We start from the raw sequence: 24,594 nt of genomic DNA, 5'->3' as shown, positions 1-24,594 counted from the left end.
ATTGTATTAATGATTTTAAAGCATACAAAATTAACCAAATATATTTTTCAAATACAATTTAACAAAAACAATATGTACTTTAAATTCAAGTTTAACAAGAAAAATAGTCCTATTACTACAATTTAACAAAATTTTCTCGCATTTTGATTTGGCGTATTTTATTTCTCTTGATCTGATTTGTCGTATTTTGATTAATTAATCTAAATAAAAATACTAAGTAGTTTTTCAAAATCGAAAATTACAATTAGTATGAGAGAGAGCTTGAATTAGTCACGTTTAGAGTTTTAAAAGAAACAAAAATATTGGGTTAAAAGTCAAATTCAAAGTCGAATTTCCTTTAGGGTCGGAGTCGAGTTGGAGTGTCGGATTTTTAATAAGGTCCAACACCGATCCGTCTCTAATTTGGACTCGGATCGTAAAGTCAGAGTCGGAGTCAAATAACTTTTTCCTCGGACTCGAATTAAATTCTTCTCCTCGAATCGAGTCGGATTCGGACTGAATTGCCATCCCTACTTCTTGGGGGCACATTGGTTTTAGCCTCTTATCTAGGCATACTAGAATTGCCATCAATAAAGAATTACACAAATTCTTGTGATTGGGCGGCCAATTATATATTTTTAAAATACTATAGGTAAGCATTAAGAATGGTGTAAGTAGATATTTAAGATATTGAAAGTAGGCATTAAAGATACGGTAAGTAAGCATTAAGGATAATGTAAATAGGCTTAAGAATACGGTATGTAAACATTAATCTTTAATGGATTGGGCTTGAGATACGTCTCTCAAGAGACTAGCCGAAAGAATTAAGCATTGAATTCATTTTATCATGTTGTCACCTTTTATATACTCTTTCCAATTCTTTTAAGTTCTCCCATTTAATTTTTTGACACTATACATCGATCACTCTTAAGTTGCATTTTATTTTTAATTTGGATGTTAAAATATAGTTAAGTAGGATCTTGTTTGATTCCTGTCAATGTAATTTTATTAATATCTTATGATTTTTAATTAATGCACAATTACAGATATTTATAATTGAATTAGTGCATTGGATAGTGCACCAAAATTAAATGGGATAACTTAAATGAGTTAGCGGGACTATAAACTTTTTAAAATGCCCATGGCACCCTTTATTATACTATATCTTTAATTTCTAATAAAAATTTTTTTTTATCATCTAAAATTCAATATTGAAACAATATGAACGATGTATTCCTAAAAATGTTGAGGTAAGCATTGATTTTAAGCTTGTAGTTGAAAATTACGATTTGTGCAAAATGTGTGCGACTTGGTTTAGGTCAAGTCGCAAAAACATGAGACTTGGTCTAAGCCAAGTCGAACAAAGCGTGCAACTTGTAATTTTTTATTATTATTAATTTTTTTAATTATTTTTAATAATATATGCTGGAAAACTTTGAGAAACTTGGTGGTGACGATGTAGATTATTTAGCTATTTATTACGACTAGTGAGTTCGAATTAGTAGATGATTGTATATTTGGGCGGATGAGATAACTATTGATATTGGTTTTCATTTACAAGACCTAAATAATACAGTTCGATCAAGATCCAGAAGTAGGCATGTGGTTGTCGGTTTATGATTATTATATAATATCGTAAAACTAGATAAAGGCCATGAAAGGTGAGAGTGTATTCTAATGATAAAGCAAGACGCAACCATCCAAACACAGTGTACAAAGATGGTCATATAAAAGCAAGAAGATGCACTGCTAATTAAATTTTTTCACCAATTGTTTGCTGATTCTAAGTGTAAAGGTGAAATTAATTTTAAGAATGGCTACATTAATAAGTTAGAAGAATTAATAAATAATGTGCTTCCTGATTGTAGTTTGAAGGTCATTCCGCACATTAAAAACATGTATAAATCAATTTTGTGTGCTAAAGATTTGGTTTACTTGATGTCTTATTGGTCCTTTTCATTTTTGTTTGACCTTAGGCTTTTATTGAGTCTATTCCCAAAATATTGCAAAATAAAAAAATAATTCCCACTTTGCATTATTTGGGAAAGTATTTCCCACAATACCGTCCACGTGGAAAATTAAATTTTTTTTATTTTTTTCCAGACAAAACCGCCATCTCAAGTGGCGGTTTGCCTTAACCACAAAAACGCCATCTGAAGTGGCAGTTTGGTCCAGGTAAACCGCCACTTCATGTGGCGGTTTGCTTGTGACTTTTTTTTTTTTTTTTTTCTTTGCCTTAAGTTTTTTTTTTCTTTCATTTTAAAATAGTGAACGCAACATGCATTAAACTAGTTCAATACCATCTATTCCATAATAATCAATTACGAACCGGATTGTTTTGAAAAAAATAATTATGAAACTAATGCAAAGATATATTACAATTATGGAAACTCATACAAGAAGTTCAAGTCGTATAAGAATATACAAAGCTTGTTAAACTACAACCCCCGACCCCTTTTGTTTTGCACACCGGTCGATGAGATGGTGTGAACTTGTCAACCTCCGCTACTGGGCCCGGCATCGCCATGATCGCTGAAACATACATAAGTGTTATTAAAATCATTTAAATATTATCAGATTGAACATGTTGTTACAAAATTTAAAAAAAAAAACATACTTTGTTGACCTTCGAGGGCATGTTTTCTTATTATGACCACTACATCCACAAAAGGTACACGAGTTACGAGGACGCTTCAACGGTGCATCCATTTCGTTCCGTATACGAATTGATCGCGGACGACCCTTTGCACGCTTCGTTGAGGGATCTGGAACAACTGTAGGACCATTTCAAGGATCGCAAGTAAACATGTCTGGAACGGGCATGAAAGACTTCTTATATGTCGATACGTATTTTGTAGTGCGAAATGAAGGGTCCACAAAAGCATCGTACGATATGTTACGAGCTCGACATACTGCAAGAACATGTGAGCACGGTAACTTGAAGATGGTTGGTTTCTGACATGTGCATGATGTTGCTGTGAGGTCAACCATGTAGGATTTTCCACCTTTTCCTGCTATCCTATTGCCACAACCAGTGGTGACCTCGAATATCCCACGCACTGTGTCATATATCCTAACATCATGAAAGCGTGCTTTTTCAGCATTCTTATCAATCGTATCACTTGGTTTCTTCGCATACACATGTCCACTATCTAATCTGCTTCTCCCTAAATCCCTCCTTGTGGCAAAGTATTCGTTTACCCGGTAGAATGTCATCCTAACTAATGAAGTGATTGGGAGTGACCTGGCCCCTTTCATAACGCCGTTGAACGCTTCAGACATGTTTGTAGTTCTCACTCCATATCGATGCCCACCGTCATGAATCAAAGTCCATTGGCGCTCGGGAATAGAACTGTCCACTAAGTACTTGTACGCGTCCTCATTAAGCTCTTTAAGGCGATTCATGTAAAAATTATACTTCCGAATCTTTGTTTGTTCAGAAGCTTTTCCAAATAAGTTCTTAACCGCTATGTTTTTAAACTTCTTATGCACGTTTGAAGCTAGATGACGTTTACAAAACCGATGGAATGCATATGGTTCTTCCCAACCTTTTCCAACTCTGTTCATTGCATGCAAAATTCCCTTGTGACGATCAGATATAACACATAAGCCGTCCCTCTTAGTGACATAATGCCTTATACAATCCAAGAACCAACTCCATGTGTCGTTGCTCTCTCCCTCCACAACGGCAAAGGCAAGTGGGAACAACTGAGAATTTGCATCTATGGACATACCAATCATAAGTGTGCCTCTGTACTTTCCGTACAAATGTGTACCATCTATAGAAATAAGGGGACGACAGTGGGGAAAACCCTTAATGGATGGTCCGAAAGCCCAGAACATTCGCTGAAACATCACTTTGGTAGGATCCATTGTTGGTTGGACTTCCCATTGCACCACTGTTCCTGGATTAGATTGCATTAATGCCTGCACGTACCGTGGAAGCTCCTCAAAGGACTTATCCCAATCCCCAAACACTTTTGTTATAGCCTTATTTTTGGCCAACCAAGCTCTCTTATATGTTATTACAAATCCGTATTTATTTTTTACAAAATTAACGATTGACTTCACCTTAAACGCTGGATCAACTCTAATCATATCCACGATAAGATCAGCAACAAATTCAGAAGTAAGGAGGGGATGGTCGTCACTGTAATGTACTGAGCAATATTGATTATGACCCTTATATCGCACAATCTTAAATGATCCCGTTGCGGTCATAACAGCTCGCATCCTCCATTCACAACCTACATCCTCCGCATTAGTGCATTGGATAACGTACTTTGAAGGCTCCGACTCAATTACACGGAAGTTTCTATTATTAGAAATCGCCCATGCTTTAACATTCTTCTTAAGGTGGTCTAAGGAGCTAAACTCTTGCCCTATCCTAAAGTCTCCATTTTCATTCATGGAGTTGTCATCGTTCCAGGTCATCCATGCATCAATCAATCTTTGATCAACCTCATCAATTCTAAGCCAATCTTGAGATGGGGCACCATCTCTAATCGCTGCATCTAGAGCTTCTCTTCTTTCATCATCCTCTTTTGAATCAGAATCAATATGCTCATCCTCCTGATCTAAAGAGTCAACCTCGTTCGCATTAAGGCTACCCAAGTGACTCGTGGAAAAGGTGTTCATTACACCACCACCAATGCCACGTGAATGAGTTGGAGAGCTATTCTCATCCAAGTGCTCATTAACGTAATTTGGGTTATTTAACATTTCTGTGAATGTATCATGGTGTACACTAGGACCTGATTCTGGAAGTTCCATGCTAGTCATGACTTCCCTCGCATTATCCAAACTTGCAACCAATTCAACATAAACCTCCATTGCCGTTCCAGGGGCTTGTGATGCCGCATAAGCAAGAGCACTTATGCTTTCATCATTCTTAATCGGGACTAACACATTTTTCCCAGTCACCGGATATTTCATCTCCAATTTTAACATAAAAGAGTTGCGATCACAACCAATTACATCATAGACTTTGCTAACAAATACCTCAAAAGTCGTATTTTGACGATGGATAAACATCACTGTATTTATTCCTCCATTATACCCAACATCGGATCCAGTATAACTTACTTCCCCACCCCAATACACTATAACGGGATAATGATCCATATTCTGCAAATACAAAGTAATAAACTTTCATTGAAGCATATCATCAAACACTTTATATGCATACAAACCAAATCCTAAAATTCAACTACAAATGTGTAAAATGTAAGCTTATATCATGAAAACAAAAGAATTTATTAAACAATCAATGTATTTATAACTTCAATTGAAAACAATAATGAACAAAATATTCAATTTGCAAATTGAAATAAATTAGGGTTATGTTATTACCTTAAATGATGATGAATATGAACAAGTAAAGAACGAGAAGATGAGAATGTAGTTGATTAATTTAGTTAAATGAGAGGAATTGTGAATATGAAGTAAATGAGAATTGAAGAGTTTTTTTTTTTTAGATAACCGGCAGCAGCGAAGGGAAGGAAGCAAATGAAATGAGTGAAGAAAAAGAACAGATATTGCCGTTTTGTACAGGTATAAAACCGCCACTACAAGTGGCGGTTTACCCAATTTTTTTTTTATTTTTTTTTTCAAAATAAAAAAATTACCAAACCGCCATTTCATCTGGCGATTTTCTTCAATTCCCTAAACAAAACCGCTACCTCAAGTAGCGGTTATATTAAAAATAAAAAAAAAAATTTCAAAATAATCCTACGTGGACGGTAAAGTGGGAATTACTTTCCCATTTTAAGGAAAGTGGGAATTATTTTTTTATTTTGCAATATTTTGGGAATAGACTCGCTTTTATTAGATGTCTTTTATTTCAAATATTTTTAATGCACATTGTGCGGCTATAGTTTATTTTTGATCTATAATTGTTCATTTAATATTTTACTAATGTCACTGTATAAGCAAGTATATATTTGAAAATAAAATCATATTAAAAATTAAATTAAACAAGTAAGGAAAACGTGAATAAGTGTTTCTCTTACATTGTTATACCAAACAACAAATAACTACAATCTTAATCCTTACCCTTATCCTTTTTTATCAATTACTTTTCCATTACATTTTCTATTCTCATACAAAAGATCCCGCAAGTGTAAAAAACCTAAGGAAACTTAGCTTTTTTCTTGGGTTTGAAGTAACCTATACGGACTGGTATAACACTTACTCACTAGTCAGAAGTTCTAAAATGTAGTCACACCCATATCAATCAACCCTAAATTACAATCTAGTCAGAAGAGCTCAACTTTCTAACTCATACTAAACCTAAGCTCGTATACTATGCTCAAACCTTAAGCGAATTAAACAAAACCTAACACAAGCTTATTAACAAGCCCTCACCTATACATCATATAATTTTGCGACAACATCAAATCAAGAGATTCTATTAAGGGAATCTGATAAGCTTACTCTTCAAGCATATTTTGATCTGGATGAAGGCTCAATTACTTGAACACCAGGAGGTCCATCATAGGATATTTATAGTTGCTTGGTTATTGACCAGTAAGTTGGAAATCTAAGAAATTGTAGGAATATAGATGCATAAAGCAAAACTGCGGGAAACTATTATTAACATCTAAACAGATTCTCATGCATATCATAATATGAATTATAAAATAAAGTAAAATATTATATCCTTGATGCGTGAATTCAACGTTATATAATCGAGTATGAAATAACAAAATAGAGATAATAGAACATCAAATATTGTTCCACTAATGTTGGTCCACAGCATCGAACGGATCACCACGCATGCTAGTGCGATATAAAAAAAGCTTATTCTCTCATTACATTTTACGTGGAAAATATGAGTGTGTACTGTGTAGAGAATATTAAAGATGATAAATCTTATATAAAAGATGAACAAAGTGCATCTGTTTATACACAATGTATCACCCCGTCGTATACTCATTACATTTAACTTTTACGTGTATTGATCATGATGAATAAAGTTTTGTTTTAATTCCCAATCAAAACATATAATTAAGCTACTAGTAACTCTTTAACATTTTATGTTATAAATAAAACTTATAATGATTAAGTACATCCTTTAATTCACAATTAAACATATAATTTATCCATGTATAATTTCTCATACTTAAGTATCCAATGAGCATCTTATGTTCTTGTTTTATATATATATATATATATATATATATATATATATATATATATATATATATATATATATATATATATATATATTCTACAAAACACTATAATTATTAAAATTAATTAAATATATTTTATCGCCATGATTTTTTCTATTTACGCACAATGCAAATCATATTTAGATGTCTGCAGCTTTATAGATTACTTGCCATTTTAGCTCACCATCAATCTTGTCTTGCATAGAGGACCGATCACATTCGGATGGATTTTCACATTTTACTTTGTACTCCATTTAGTAATATTAATATATATTGCAGGTTGAATATCGCTGAAATCCCTGTAACAATTGCGGTTTAATTTTACATTTTTATTTATATTTTAATTGTCTATTTTTATTTTATGAAGGGCCATACTTGTACTGTATGATGTAATCTTGTGTTTTCAGTTTCATTCGATCTTTTTCGTTTGCAGGAATATCTCTTTTTGAGGAGATTTCTCGAGTCGAGCAACTATTTAGCCGCATCATTCTTTATGGATATGAGTTGATGTCTTTCTTCTCTCTCCAGACCCTAATCATAATTTATATGAACAAAATACACTGAATTTCATTCAAATGAACCCTCACTAGTTAAAATAGTTGCCTTTTAACCAAAAAGTAATGGATTCAATCATTCAATAAACCAAACAAAACAACAAATATAATTTAAATTCTAGAGATTCAAGCCACCAAAACCTCAGACTTTGATAACGCTACACTATCACTCCACAACTAACTATCCTCTCTAGGGGTTGCACACGGTTTGGTTTAATCTGATCCGACACTTAAATCAGACCAAACCGAAAATTTTCAGATCGGACTGGACAAAACCGTTCTACTACGGTCTGGTCTACGGTTTTTTATTTTATATTTTTCCCAAATTAATATATGTGTTTATATTAATATTTTGCACGTACAATCACTATATATAATACTCCCTCCTATTTTTTTTTTTTTCTCATTTGAATTAGGCATAGATATTAAGAGTAGGAGGGGGACCACAAAAAAAGTGATAGTTGAGATATTTTAAGTGATTGGATTAAGTATTAATGATTCCCTCCTTTTTGTTAAACGAAATAGCTAGAATTGAATTTTGGAGGGAAAATTGAGTTTCACATTTTTAATAAAATTATTTTACAATAATATATTATCGGGTTTTTTTAATTAACATAACATAAAAGTACTTAACTTAAATTACAAAAATTACATAAACTAAATTACACATTACAAATTGAAAAAAAAAAACTAAGTCTTCAATTCTTCCTTAATTTCTTCAACGTTTTTTGAACGGCAACCGAAAACGAAACCCTCTTGCCACATGCGGATATTAAAAATCTTTCATTGACTTCAGATTAAAAAAAAAAACACGGTATGCATTTAGTGTTCAAAATTGATTAATTAGTTACGAAAAATATGAACATTTTGATTTTGAAACACAGCCATCAAACACACTGGAATTAGCCATCATATACACAACACACACTTGAACAGAAACAACATAAAGCAACACACAGTGAAGAGGCGCCAAATCCAAACAGAAGGGGTATTGCAAACAAAACCCAAAAATTTCAGAATGGTGCCAAGAAAAACAAGAGACAAGAAAAAAACCCAATCTGAGGCGCCAAATCCAAAAAAAGGGACAACACAAAGACCAAGTATATAAGGACAACATTAAATAAAGTCATGAGGATCATTAATTGATTTTCACCAACCAAATTCAAGAATAACCATAGAGAGATTAAGAGAGCTAGATAATTATAGTAGGAAGCAAATAATGCATGAACTATTGTTATCAGTCAATAGCAAAGGGAATCCAACACACGGGGGTCATAGATGAAATGTCCAAGTAGTACAGTGTGAGTAGGAAGACAATATCAAGAATATGGGTACAGATAAAGCACCAACAACAACATAATCAATTTCCAATCAATGTCAACAATAAAAGGATAGGAAAGAAGTCAAGGGTTGAGATTCCCTTTGATGACACAAAGTTCAAGGGACATGAAAAAACAAAAAGACAAGTCAAACAGCAGTTGCAAGGGCCGTGGGAGTTAGCCAAAGCACAGTTTGGAGATGGAAAAAGAAGAAGTACATTTGAAAGCACACCAATGCAATACAACCGTTGCTTAATGACAAAAATAAACTCGACAGATTAATTTTTGTCTCACAAGTTGCATTTTAGATGAGCACACAAGCAATTTCAAGTTTAATGACATGTCAAACGTAGTGCATATAGATGAAAAGTTTTTTTACCTCACTAGGACACAACAGACTTATTTTCTCAAACCTGGGGAGGTAGAGCCACATAGAGAAATCCAATCAAAAAAATATGAGCCTAAAATCTTGTTTATGTGTGCTGTTGCTAGACCAATCTTTTATAATAAAGGTGAGTTGATTTTTGATGGAAAGATAGGAATCTTTCCGTTTACATCACAAGTGTCAGCACAAAGGAGTTCAAAAAACAGGAAAAGAGGAGAGCCAGAGATCAAACCCATACAATCAATTACTAAAAATCACACGAGAGATATGATTGTGCACAAGATACTACCCGTAATTAGAAGTAAATGACCAGCACATTTAAGCAAAACCATATACATTCAACAAGACAATGCTAAGCCACACATTTTAGATGATGACATAGTGTTTAGAGAGGCAGTAACACTTGATGAATTTAGTTTCCACTTAGTGCAACAACTTCCTAACTCACCAGATATGAATGTGTTAGACTTAGGATTTTTAAGTCTATACAAGCATTGCAGCATCAAAAATCAGCATACAATTATGCACAATTGGTTAAGGCAGTGAATGCAGCATTTGAGGGTCTACAACCAAATGCATTAAAGTTTGTATGGATCATTTTACAAGCATGTAAAGTTGAGATTATTAAAAACTTAGGTGGTGTAGATTATCATATTCCACATATGAACAAAACAAAGCGTGCAATGGAAGGGAGACTTCCATATTGTTTGGGGGTACGAGGGGAAATTATTTACGAGGCACTTCGTTATTTGGACACAAAGGTGGATCAAAGTACATTTGAGGTCATCTTATTTTACTTGGGAATTAAAAATGAACAATTTTTTCATCAACAACAATTAAAAAATACTTCAACAACAAAGACACAACACACCACAACACAAGAAATAGGGTCAACAACAACAATAAAACCAGGACAGGCACCAACATCAACACCAAACACAGAACCAGCTCAAGCATCAACAACAACAGAACCAACTAAACCCTCAATGAGAACAGAATCAATTCAGGCATCAACATCAAAAGAACCAGCACAAGCATCAACATCAACGAAACCAACTTAAGCATCAAACGCATCAACATCAAAAGAACCAGCACAAGTAGCATGAACAACAACATAAGCAGCACAAGTATCATGTATATATGACACATATGAGTATACTTTTGGGTTACCTGTTTATACTCAGTTTTGGGTGAACTATGTTAGAAAAATGTTTAGGTGTAAACATGATGTAGAAAAAGAATCATCAAATTGTTTAACCATAAACATTTAAATGAAAAAGGCAGCTTCAACAGATTAATGATGGCTTCAAAAACAAAATAAAAAAGGTTCATCTCAGAGAACAAAATATTCTCATCACGGATACCCTATAAACCACAGTTTTTGCCTCCTGAATCTAATGAGAACATAGCCTCCTAAACATGATGTTTGGTGGCTTATGAACTGAAAACTCTAAATTCGTGGAAAAATTTGTTGATTTAGGGTTTATTGTAGCTATAATCAAATGTTTACCCTAAAAAAATCATAGGGCAAAAAATCAGATCAAAACACAAACATGCATACCATCAAAAAACACATATACAAAATCATCATAAGTCAAAAGGGAAAGATGTATCCATATGAGAGAAGGGTCCTCCAACATCAAAATCAGACTTTAAATCATCATCCAGTAATTATTCATCTGAGAAAGGAAACAAGTTCTCAATGTGAAGATCTTGCAGATCTAGTTATAAATCAAACAAATCCTCAGTTTCTTCATCCGCAGAAGTTAAAGTTATTCCCTAGTTAGGATCGATTTCGACAGAGCTCATAGGAGATCGAGGAGCTTGATTGTAGTAGTCAAACCAAGGATTAGGAGGACCAACAAGATACTGTCTTGAGATGAAGACAACCAAGAAAGACAAGAACTTGGTGACTCCATATTCGAAAACCCAAAGGTATATAAAATCCAGATCTATAAAAACTCAGATCTATAAGACAATCGAACACCAGAAAAGAGAGGAGGGAGAAGGGAAGGGAGATGATGAAGGAAACTCGACACACACGGTGAAGAACACAGATGAAGGACGATAATCAGTAACAATGGGAATGTAGGAGGAAAATGAATATAAGGCACAATCAAGGAGGAAGATGAGAGAGAGAAATAATTAGGGTTTCAATTAGTGGGACGAGGATGGGAGGGATTGATTTTAAAAGGGAGCGAATCATTAAAGGTATTAATGAGTGATTATGTAAATAATCAGTTTGGGTAAGTAGTGTAAGCGGGTGTATTTTCGTATATACATGTGTGAAAACAAATGGCATTTAGGTAAAAAAAAAAAAAAATCTATGCCACAAAAGAAAATAGGACAAGTAAAAAGAATAGGTGGGAGTAATTTGTAATTAGTTTATTGCATTAACATTATTCAAGTATATATTACTATATAAAAATAACTACATCTTAAAATATCTAGGTAGTAACATGTTTATTTTAAAAAAAAATTATGATATATGGTCATAGTACGGTTTGCTGTCTGGTCTGGTCTGAAAAATAAAAACCTACACCAGACCGTAAACCGTAATTTTTTATTTTTAAAAATCAAACCAGATCATTTAGACCGTAGACCAAACCAAAAGTTTGGTCCAATTTAGTTTACGGTATAGACTAAACTTTGTTCAGCACCAATCCTCTTGTTTCCATGGACAATTGGGTTTTGTATTTTTGGAACCAACCAAAAAAATGTCCATTTGTTCTGGCCTCATAAAAGTAAACTCGTTCAAAATCAAAATATACTCACCTCAAACAAATAAAATACAAATTAAGTCCCCTTGTGCACTCTCCTCCATGAAAATCACCCTTAGGTTTTTGTAGAGCCAACATTTTTCTTAATATCCACAAAGTTTTCTTCAAATTGTCAAAAAAAATGACGAATATCCAAAAATAAAACCCAAAAAGATCAAAAAAGGTGAAACAAAGTGACCCAGGAAAATGGTAAAGTATATAGCAGTAATTAAACATTCTGCAATCCACAAAGATTACATAACATAATTGTCGAAAAATAGTTACAACAAACAATAGAAATTCCAAGCTTTTGGTCCCAAAAAAAACCACAAGCTCCTAAACCCTCTCCATCTCTCTTTAACAAAATCAAATCAAATCATACACCACAACAGTTTTCTTTTTTTTTTTTCTTGACCAAACTGAAAGAAAAACAAAGAGACAACAGGAGACTACGTAGGACTACAAATCTCAAAACTTATCTTGAACTTAGAAGCACTTTCGGTGGACAATTGATGGGCCAGATTCATCATACTCGCCCTTGGAAATCCACATCTGCAGAAAGAACACATTATTATCAATAAAATGCTTTCACATTGACACGTTATTAGCAACTTAAAACTGATAATCTGATGTAACAAAGAGTACCTGTTGGAAGGTGCTGAGTGACGCAAGGATAGAACCTCCTATCCAGACACTGTACTTCCTCTCAGGTGGTGCAACAACCTTGATCTTCATGCTGCTAGGAGCAAGAGCAGTGATTTCCTTGCTCATACGGTCAGCAATACCAGGGAACATTGTTGTACCACCACTGAGCACGATATTACCATACAGATCCTTCCTGATATCAACATCACACTTCATGATAGAATTGTAGGTAGTCTCGTGGATACCTGCAGCTTCCATACCGATCAATGATGGCTGGAAGAGGACCTCAGGGCAACGGAATCTCTCAGCTCCAATGGTAATAACCTGACCATCGGGAAGCTCGTAGTTCTTCTCAATGGCAGAGCTGCTCTTGGCAGTCTCTGATTCTTGCTCAAAGTCAAGAGCAACATAGGCCAGCTTCTCCTTAATATCACGGACAATTTCCCGTTCAGCTGATGTTGTGAACATGTAACCTCTCTCAGTAAGAATCTTCATAAGGTAATCAGTCAGGTCACGACCAGCAAGATCCAAACGGAGAATGGCGTGAGGGAGGGCATAACCCTCGTAAATAGGAACGGTGTGACTCACACCATCACCAGAGTCAAGCACGATACCTGTTCAAAGAGCACAAAAACATCAATAAAATCGTACAACATTAAAGGAAATTAAATCAAAGTTAAACAGCTACAAACCTGTAGTACGACCACTTGCATACAAAGAAAGAACGGCTTGAATGGCAACATACATGGCTGGAACATTGAAGGTCTCAAACATGATTTGGGTCATCTTTTCTCTGTTAGCCTTGGGGTTCAACGGTGCCTCAGTGAGCAACACAGGGTGCTCCTCTGGAGCAACTCGAAGTTCATTGTAGAAAGTGTGATGCCAAATCTTTTCCATGTCATCCCAATTGCTCACAATACCATGCTCGATTGGATATTTCAAGGTTAAAATACCTCTCTTAGACTGAGCTTCATCTCCAACATAAGCATCCTTCTGTCCCATACCAACCATGACACCGGTGTGTCTTGGGCGACCAACAATACTTGGGAAAACAGCCCTTGGAGCATCGTCTCCGGCAAATCCAGCCTTCACAGAAACAAAAAAAATCGATGATATAACAAACCATAGGCTTATGAATTGTGGCAAACTTTAGCACCATCTTACCTTGACCATACCAGTTCCATTGTCACAGACAAGGGGTTGAATCTCCTCTGCATCAGCCATCTCGATTTATACTACACAAACACAGTCAACGCATGTCATTACATATGACAACTCCTTCATGATCCTCATAATGTCAACAAGAAAAACATATTGACTATTTCACCCCAAATCTCACAATTAGACCAGTTCAACATTAATTGACTAACTAAACGAATTCAGAACATAATTGTCAACCCTAGATTATTTTACCAAGTATTTGAAGTATCCACCTACACAATCTTTTTACCAAGTATATGAAGCTTCCAGCCACAAATATGGGGATCAGACATCGCAGTTTCATCTTGAACAAGAAATAGCTAATAATATAAACAATCAAACGTCAATCCAATTTCAGGTTCATCAAATGTAAAAAAACTGCACCATTTGTCATAAAATCTCTTTTGATAATTACTATTCGCAGCGCATTTTTCTTGCTATAAATTCACTGAAACCTTACTTTTAGGATTAATAGATAGACAAAAGGAATCAGATTCGAAATTACAATCAACAATGCTCTAATCTGAATATGACACACTCATTAAATCTAAACAATTTTTCAACTTTGGTATCAACTTCAACTTAACTATAAACTGCAAAACATTGTGCTCATCAGATTATAACATCAACACCTGCGTATACTACATAAATTCAAACGATCCAACACAGTTCATAGACAAAAATCAAATCGAAAGGAAGAAATCTATCAATAAAATATCTCCAAATGATCAAACACCAATACAAAACCCCAAAATCTGAAAATTCATTGATTACATAAATCAAGCACAAAAATGAACAGAGATCGCTAAATTTTAGCAGATCGAGCTAGTCAAATCACAATCAACTAAAGTCAACATGACTGGGACGTCAGATCCAAATTAATCAAGCTTCCAAACACTTCGATTCATCGAAAGAAATGAAACAACCTCAAATCAACTTCGACTTCAAGTTTCAATATCATCACATCAACATCTAAACTAAAATTTCTGACAACCATCAACCATCTAAAACACTACGATTCACCATGATAACATCAAATCAAGTTCAAAATACAACAGATTCAAACTTCAACAACAAAGTCAAAACAAAAAAGATCGACACAGTGAATCTAATCTAATCTAAAACAAAAAAGAGGCTCGAAAATGAAAGTGAGAAAACTTTTAGTACATACCTTGAGGAGCGAGGAGAGCTTGAGGCTGTGAGAGGAGGGAGAAAGAAGAGAGATAAAATGACGAGAGAGAAAGTGAAGGAATAAGAGACAGAGAGAGAGAGAGGCGATTGAATGATAGAACTGCTATCCCTTATTATGTTGAGGAGTGAGGAGAGCAACTAGTAGCCAGTAGGGATGACCAGTCCGAATCTGTCATGGTCCGAAGAAAAAATATATTAATTCCTCCTGTTCTTAAAGATGTTTTGATTTTCTATTTACGACATTTCAATAATTGTTTTCATAAAGGATCTTATTATTTATATTATAAATTTTAAATAAAAATAATTTTGTTATTTTTATTTTTATATTTTAATATTTTTTATTATTTATAATTGTCCACTATTGACTTTTAGGCAAAAATTTAGAGATAAATCTTTACTTAATATAAATATTATTTTAAAAGAGAAAATTAAACATTTATTCATGTTTTGAAAAGATAAATGAGAAAAATAAAAAAATCATATGCAAATCATTACTCATCATAAATATGATAATCTATGTCTGTCTATAATCTGACTTTTTATTAGTTAATTGAATGCTAAGATAGATTACTTAAACTTACAGTATGATGAGTATGAGGATAGTTTTGTAAAAATTTATGCTCAGAAAAGAAAATGATTCAAAAGTGGACAAACTTATGGAAATAGCTGCTTTTGTAATGTGGACAAAATAAAAAGAAACGGAAAGAGTAATGCTACTCATATATCTAACTTCGTTTTACATTTTTATATTCCTTTTGGTCCCTACATCTTTCCTACTAACTTTTTAAATATATTTTTATATTAGTTGTGTTCTCTATATTTTTTCCACTAACTTTCTTTTTAATATTTTCGTGAACGTTCCTTATGAAAAATTTATTAAGGAACGGAGAGAAAGTATCTAATTATATAGTTTGAGTTTCATTCAGAGCGGAGTTGGACTTAATAAAAAAAACCTGATATATCAGCCTGACTCCGTCACTATTTCGACTCGATCCAACTCCTACTCGACCCGACATCCGATTCCGAATTCGAATTTATGTCATTTTTTGCTTTGAAAAATAAGTTTATTTAAAAGAAATTTGCGAATTTGAAATTTGAGTCAAAGATTATATGTCAAATTCAAGTAAAAAGTCTAAGCTCGGGTTTTTTTTAATTCACAAAACTTATGTATGAACTTTTAATATTAATTAATGATATAATACTCAAAGTTTACTCAAAGTTTTAGACGCAATAATTTTGGATTTTTTATTATTTTGATATTCGTAGACAAATATATTCAACTTAGACCATTAATATATATCATACAATCTATTATGATATATGTGATATAAGTATTATTTATGTAACACCCTGTTCATATATCATCTAAATAAATAATTATTTAATATATTTTTTAGTCGATTAAAATATATAAATATGTACAATTTAATTCATCATCATTTAAGTTTTGTTGTACGCGTGTTTTACTTTATTGCGTAGCAAGTTTATCACGTAACATATTTTATTATCTTACATTTAATTGCACTACTAAATTATTTTGTTAATTAGAAAAAGAAACAAATACATATGGGCATATGAAGGGGTGGCCGATTCTAGGTGTAGTTGGAGGAGTTCATAGTAGCTCCTCCCTTAATGCAATTTAAGGGGTCAATTAAGCATAGGAATTAGGGGTTTTTTGGCAAATGGGATTTGGGGAAGAGAATGAAACTTTTTTTCAAAAAAGAGTACAAGTTCTTATTTGTTTAAAGGGAATGAGAATAGGAAATGAGTATAAAAAAATAAAAAAGTCTCTAAGAATTAAGTCTTGGGAGGAGGTGGTAATTGGTGAGACTTTCATTTTCATCTATTTCTTCTAAATTCCTAACATGCCAAACAAGAAATGCGACTTATATATTTTCAAAGTCTCATCTTAAAGTCTTACAAGTTCCATTCCCATGTGCCAAACATGCTTTAATTCATTTCTTAAACATGCTTTAACCTTTTATATGGAGGTGAATGCTAAAAGCTAAAATCAGAATTTTCCCTTTTATTTACTTCATTCTATTCGAAAATAAGAGAGAAAAGAGCGAAAAGAGAAAAAAAAATTCAAGGGATGGTTTTGGGTGTTCAATTGTCCTAATTCAAACATTTGATCCTTAATTTGTAAGTCTTCATAATTCTTTAATAAATTTTAATTTGTTAGAAGAAATTTGTTCATACCTTTATTTTATTTAGTTCTCATGATTCATAATTCTTTAATGTAGTGTTTGGAAATAAGTATTTCATTTCAAATTATGGATTTCAATTATAAAATCATAAATGAAGAATTTGAGAATGACAAGGTTTGGGTAGTCATTCTCAAATTCTCAACTTTGACTACTTTAAAAATAATGGTGGAATTTGATCCAAATCTAAATTTGAAAATTTTTGATCTGCCAAAAAATAAATTTGAGCCAATCCCAAATTCCAAATGAAATCATTATTAACAAATATGGCATAACAAAATTTCAATTTGTTAGAAGAATTATGTTTATAATTTTTATTTATATGATTTTTTTATGAATTCATATTCCTTTAACAAGATTTCAATTTGTTAAAAGAATTGTATTTATGTTTTTATTTGATGTAGATTTCATGAATTCATAATTCTTTAATAAGAATTTCAATTTGTTAGAAGAATTATGTTCATGATTTTTAATTAGTATACATAGGAAAAAAATGGATAAGTGATGTGAATATGTTATTAAAAAGAATGTTTTATATTTTTGTTTCATGGTTATGTATGGTGATGGAATTTTGTATATAAGTAGATGTGCATATTTTATTTTAAGAAATTTGTTATAAATTTGATTGATTTAATTATTTTGATTAAAGGGTAATAACGTGTGTTGTCGTGTTACAGTTTATGCGTTGTGATTGAAAAGCGTTGAATTATGGAATGAGATTAAAGGAATTAATTATTTTAAAAAAATTTGGATGGAAACTTTCTGCCTCGGGAAACGCGCTTCAAACCTTTGGGTTTGGGTGCATTTCTTTCGTTGTTTCGCTTCCGATTTTAATTAAAAGTCGCTTAAACGCTAAAATTAATTAAAAATAGTAAACGGGCATTAAAAATTATGAAATTTGGTTCCATGGTAATTGATGCCTTCTGGACGCATTGGTGAAGTTGGATTTACTGTTTGAAATTTGTAAACTGTCCGAATTGGGCGGAAAAGTTACTGCATGTTTTTGGAATTAATAAACATTGAGTTTTTATGGCTTAATCATTTAATATTATGAAGTATAGTGATGCCTTGATGGCATAGAGTGGATTAGATGTATGAATACGTACTAATACGTGATCTTTTGTGTGTTTGTGTTTAGGATCTCGGTTCATAAGAGGTTGAAATACCGCATGTGTGGTGATTGTGTATTGGATCATCGTTAGGGGTGTCAAACAGGTCGGGTTGGGTCATTTTCAGGTTCGGGTCATATATAAATGGGTCAATAGACCCTTGACCTGAACCTAACCCATTTAATTAAATGGGTCAAAAATTGAAACCCCGACCTGATCTGTGGCAGGTCGGGTCAACCTGCTAATGACCCATTTAACCTGCTTTTTTTTTCAGGTCATTAAACCCATATATTTCAGGTCATTTGACCCATTTGACCCAAATATTCTATTCACATTTTTACTCAAATCAGACTCATTGTGCAATGATATCTTCATGGATCATCACTTAATCCAATTTCAGATTCATCATCAATTGATTTAACAACATCATCAATTGATTCTTCATCAGATTCATCATCAATTTAACAAAATCAATTGACATGATTACTCCCAAGAACAACAAAATGGAAATACAAAAGCAAACTCCAAAGGAAAATACACAAAGAACTCAATATACATAGCAGTAACAGAATTTGTTAGAATGGAACACAAACAAAATCGAAAAAATCGAGCATTAAGAACAATGAAAATAGCAGTATCAGGACTAACAGCAATGAACATTAAAATCAAAAAAAATCGAACAAAAAAAAATCAGAAAAATCGAACAATAAAAATAAAAAAATGAGAACAGAGAAGAGGAAGGCCTGAAGGTCGAAGACTCGAAGCACTCGAAGACGAAGTGGAAGGCGCACAGAGAAGAGGAATGAGGAAGGCGCACAGAGAACTGAGAGAAGAGGAATGAGGAAGGCGCACAGAGAACTGAGAGAAGAGGAATGAGGAAGGTGCACAGAGAACTGAGAGACGAGGAATGAGGAAGGCGCACACTCGCACAGAGAACTGAGAGAAGAGGAATGAGGAAGGCGCTGGAATGAATGAGGAACTGAGGAAGGCGAAGCAAAACCACGAAATAATTTTAGGGTTTGTGATTTTGAATGGAACAGAGCGAAAAGGAATGGGTTAATATCGCAGGCCCAACTCCCAAGTGGGTGAATATGGGTCGACCTGACCTGAATGACCCATTTAATAATGGGTTAAACAGGTTTTTTTCGGGTTTAAAAATCCAACCTGAACCTAACCCATTTAATAAACAGATCAGGTCGGGTTGACCCATTTAATTAATTGGGTCAAAAATCTAAACCCAAACCCGCTAATTTCGGGTCGGTTTCAGATCAGGTTGGCAGGTCGGGTCAGCTTTTGTCAGCCCTAATCATCGTGCTATTAACGTACACGCTTATACCATACTTTTGTAATTGATTATGTAAAGTAATGTTGTATTCATTCTATGATGTGATGTTGTATATCACTTAAGGCTTAGAAACCTCAAATAATTTGAAAGAAGTTTAACATACAACTTGAGGATGTGTTTTTACTTGTTACCCTATTTGGGTTGGTATAAATCGATTTGGTAACCTTGTGGGGTTGGAATTATTATTATTGTTCCCATGGAAGTTGTGCATCATTACGGTCATTATGGGGGTATGCATACTTTACCTATGACGACCCAAATAGGACGAGCAATGTCTTAGGTCGAAGGTTGCTTTAGGATTAGCTCTCCCATGTGTAATCCTCTAAATTTTGGTAACAGGACGGCCAACGACATGAGTTGGAAAATTGAAAAGTCGAATATGAATTAAAATTGTTTGAGCCTTTGCATGCTAGGATAAACTCATTGATTGTATGTAACCTATATAATGCACTGTATGAAGTCTCTGACGTATACTGGTTTCTGTTCTTTGGAACGTGCAATGATGTTGTCATTCGACAACTAGCAGGTTGATTCCAGGTGGGTTTGCAAGAGTAAGACACTAGTGGAAAAACCTCATATGATGCGCAACATATGCTGCGGTTTTAAAAAAACGCAGCATAAAAGTAGTAGAAAAATTAGGCAAAAAAAAAAATACATTATATGCTGCGGTTCTTTGAGAACCGCGGCATATACCTTATTTTTTTTTTATAAAATCCCGCCTTCATTCATACAGCAGATTCAAAACCCACGAAAATGTATTATTTGTTTTCAAAACCCGCCTTACTTCGACATAATTTGCTCATTTCTCTTCATCTTCTTCAACCTTCTTCAACCCATGAAAAATTTATTTTTCTTCCTCTTTACTTCTTCAACCTTTAACTTCTTCAAAACCCATGAAAATTGTTGTTGATGTTCTTCTTGAAAACCCACACAATTGTTTTAGGGCTTTATTTTTTTAAGGTATAATTTCTTCTTCAAAATCCACAAAAATTGTTGTTGTTCTTCTTCGTTTTTTTAGTTTTTCAACTTCATGGTGTTTTATGGCTTAGTTTTTGTATGCTAGTTATGTGAATCTCACTTAAGTTTTTGATGGTAATGGTATTTATTGCTGTCTTCGATTTTTAAGGTACATTTTATTGTCTTCGTTTTTTGATGCAAGTTATGTGAATCTCACTTAGGTTTTGACAAATTGGTGTTCGGAGATTGGTATGTGAAACTATTCTTAGAAGCATACAATATGTAAAGGCTTTTTAAACAATCTAAGGTATAATTTCTTCAACCTTTTAGTTTTTCAAGCTTCATGGTATTTTAGGGTTTATTCAAGCATAAACCTTTGAACATATGTAGTGTACGAGTTTGTTTTTGTGTATAAGTATGAATTTTAAAGTATAAGTTTAAACTTGAATGCTGGATACAACTTAAAATGTTGTGTAAAATTTTATTTTTGTATAATTTAAGTATGAATTTTAACGTATAAGTTATAACTTGAAATGTTGTGTTTAACTTGGAATGTTGTGTAAAATGTCATTGTGTATAAGCTATGCAAATATAAGTTTATAACTTGAAATGTTGGGTATTTAGATTTGTTTTTGTGTATTGTAAGTAAGAATTTCAAAGTATAAGTTTATAACTTGAATGTTGTGTATAATTTGGAATGTTCTGTATAAGTACGATTGTGAGTATATATATTTATAACTTAAAATGTCATTGTGTATAAGTTATGAAAGTATAAGTTTATAACTTGGAATGTTATATAAGTTTTGTTTTTTTATATTAGAAGTATGAATTTCAAAGTATAAGTTTATAACTTGGAATGTTGTGTATATAAGTTATTTTTGTGTATATAAGTATGAAGAAGTAAAAGCATGAATTTTAGTGTTTAAGGCATTGTATAATTTGAAGTGTAGTGTATAACTTGAATTGTTGTGTATAAATCATTTGGGATGTTGGTAATTTTACTAGTTGATGGATATATGATATAAGTAAGAATTATATTATTGTGCATGTATAAGTATGAATTTTGAAGTTTAAGGCAAATTGAAATTGTGTTGTATATGGTTGCAAATTGTATTAGGTTGTCTAAGTATGAATTTTAAGTTTGAGACATATTATTTTTGTTGTAATATTAAGTTGAGTATGCACAACAAATTTCTTATGTTATGTGTTTTGTGTAACTACAGTGTTGAATTGCGTTCCTTGACATGCATCAAGTTATCAATCGATGAAATGAAGGACAAGTTAGATCGTCACGTTTCATCTGAATTTTTGCGTAAAGTATTAGTAGATTGTATGTATATGTATATATATATATATATATATATATATATATATATATATATATATATATATATATATATATATATATATATATATATATATATATATATATATATATATATATATATATATATAGGGGAAATATTGAATGATTATTAGTGTAATAATTATTATGTGTATAGTTATTAATATTTAGTGTCGAATTAGTATAAAATGAAATACATATATATATATATATATATATATATATATATATATATATATATATATATGGACTATATGCTGCGGTTTTGAACCGCAGCATATAATATTGTGTCATATGCTGCTATCACAAGTGCTGCGGGTCAAAATCGCAGCATATAACGAGGATAAAACCGCAACAAATAAGCTTTTTTCCACTAGTGAGAAGTGGACACTAGAACCTGTAATTGAACAATCCAATGAGTTTGATTATTACTATATATTAGATGAACTTTAATTTATTTTTCTATCGCAAGTACTTTTACCTTATAGACATTAAATGGTTTTGTGGATGTCAGACGGTTCTTGAGTTGTAAACTTTTAAGACTTCCGTTGTCTTATTATTATTGTTGTCATTTAATTATTTCTTTGTCACTAGAACGACGTCGATCCTCGAATCCGATTTAACTTAAATGTCCAACGTGTAACCTTGAATTCATATTTACATGTGAATATCCGTTTCACTCTAACTCGGACTATTACAATTGGTATCAGAGCTAATGTTGTTAAACTGATAAAGAAATAATATGGATTTTAGTAGAGAGATTTTGGATAGATTACTCGAGAAGGAATTGTTCAACGTGGTGTTTATATTATGCTTTGTGTGGTGGGCCAATTAGGCTATTAATTGTTTGTGAAGTCTAAGTTGTTTTGTTAGAGTTTTGTATGTGATTGTAAAGTATCATGTAATTATAAATCAGGGAGTACAGATAGAGGTAAAACACTAGTTAACCTCGTACCCCAAAGGAGGAGAGACAGTTCGAATTTTGACTCAATACTTATTTGGAGGATAAAAGATTATGAGAGTCTCTTTAAATTTAGGGAACGATGGAAGATTATCCAAGCTAAAATAGTTAAGGTATGTTACGATTTAGAATCTAACCTGAATAAGTTAGAGCGTCTTTCATCAAGTAGAGGGGAGACTGAAATATTACTGGGGGAGCCTAGTGGAGTAGAATAATAAGAGCGAGCCTTGAATCGTGAGGTGCCACTGCCCGACCTAGATATCGAGGAACCTTTAGAGGAGGAAGAACTATTATTAATTGCGCGGCCCTAACTAGCTGTAGAACCCTTGGAGGAGAATTTTTACCTGAGCCCCATTGGATGTTCTATTTGACCCTGTTGACCTAAAACTAGATTTCCCTCATGAGGAAAAAGAGATGGAAGTGGAAGAAGATCTTGCGCCCATGAACCAAAAACTTAACATGTTGTCTACTACATTAAAAAGATGAAAGCTCAAGGTCACCAAGCGAATTTAAAAAATATTTGTGAAAAAGTAAAAAACTTGGAGTGACTACATTAAATTTCCCAAAAATAAATTTATTCCCCTTTACATAGATTATACCAAGTGATGAGACTTTCTCTCTAGTGGTGAGAGTAGCCTCCATTCATCTTCTCCTAGCCCTGTTTGCTCATTTGCACCTTGAATTATACCAAATGCATGTAAAAGCTGCCTTTTTAAATGGCTCTCTTGTGTAGGAAATATATATGAGCCAACCTAATGGATTTGTTCGAAAAGGAAAAGATGATAAAGTGTGTTATCTTAAAAGGTCAATATATTGTCTTAAGTAGTCTTCTAAATCGTGGTATTTCAGATTCCATGAAGCCATTACTTCTTTTAGCTTATCTATGGTAGACGAAGATCTTTGTGTGTATGATTGTATGTCAAGAAACAAAGGAAGGATTTATGTTCTTATACATATGTCGAAGATATACATTTGGATTGAAATAATTCGAAGATGAAACAATGCCACTAAAAGGTGATTATCTTTTGTCTTTGAGATGAAAAAATGGGTGAGGCTAGGTTTGTCCTAGAGAATTGCCCAAAAACAGATGAAGAGAAAAGGGAAATAAGTATGGTTCCTAATGCTATTGTTGTTGGAAATTTAATGTACTTGTGTACAAGGCATAACATACATTTTGCAGTTGGCTTAGTAAGTCGCTACCAAAACAACCCAGGACGTGCTCATTGGTGGGCTGTCAAACAAGTCTTTCGATATCTTCATGGTACAACCAATCGAAGCCTAGGTTATCGTGGTGCTAACTTTAGGTTAAAAGGTATTTTAGAGGCAAATTCGGGAGGTAATTTAGATGAGTCTAAATCAACCTTTAGATATGCGTTCATCCTTGGCGGAGGAGGCGTATCATGATCTAGTAAGGAGCAAGATTGTATAGTTTTTTCAACTATAGAAGCTGAGTATGTCACATGTAG

At 33.1% G+C, this 24,594-nt stretch overlaps 1 protein-coding gene across 1 annotated transcript; it reads right to left on the bottom strand.

Annotated features, from left to right (window-relative positions):
* Positions 1 to 12,366: 12,366 nt before the first annotated feature.
* Positions 12,367 to 15,435, bottom strand: LOC130810601 (actin-7). The gene is made up of 5 exons (XM_057676720.1): positions 15,188 to 15,435; positions 13,981 to 14,051; positions 13,509 to 13,902; positions 12,817 to 13,430; positions 12,367 to 12,723 (listed from the first exon to the last, which is right to left on the bottom strand). The coding sequence occupies exons 2-5, from the start codon at positions 14,038 to 14,040 to the stop codon at positions 12,658 to 12,660; spliced, it is 1,134 nt and encodes a 377-aa protein (XP_057532703.1). The 5' UTR covers positions 14,041 to 14,051; positions 15,188 to 15,435; the 3' UTR covers positions 12,367 to 12,657.
* Positions 15,436 to 24,594: the final 9,159 nt, after the last annotated feature.

This window comes from Amaranthus tricolor, chromosome 4, assembly GCF_026212465.1.
Source record: "Amaranthus tricolor cultivar Red isolate AtriRed21 chromosome 4, ASM2621246v1, whole genome shotgun sequence".
NCBI lineage: Eukaryota > Viridiplantae > Streptophyta > Magnoliopsida > Caryophyllales > Amaranthaceae > Amaranthus > Amaranthus tricolor.
This window is presented reverse-complemented; position numbering and strand designations above follow the sequence as displayed.

What these genes read in the sequence shown, in the direction of transcription:
- LOC130810601 (XM_057676720.1), bottom strand. Translation starts at nt 14,040, where the DNA reads ATGGCTGATGCAGAGGAGATTCAACCCCTTGTCTGTGACAATGGAACT. An exon ending in ATGGAACTGGTATGGTCAAG is followed by an intron (nt 13,903 to 13,980) that starts GTAAGATGGTGC and finishes GTTTCTGTGAAG; the next exon opens with GCTGGATTTGCCGGAGACGA. An exon ending in TGCAAGTGGTCGTACTACAG is followed by an intron (nt 13,431 to 13,508) that starts GTTTGTAGCTGT and finishes CTCTTTGAACAG; the next exon opens with GTATCGTGCTTGACTCTGGT.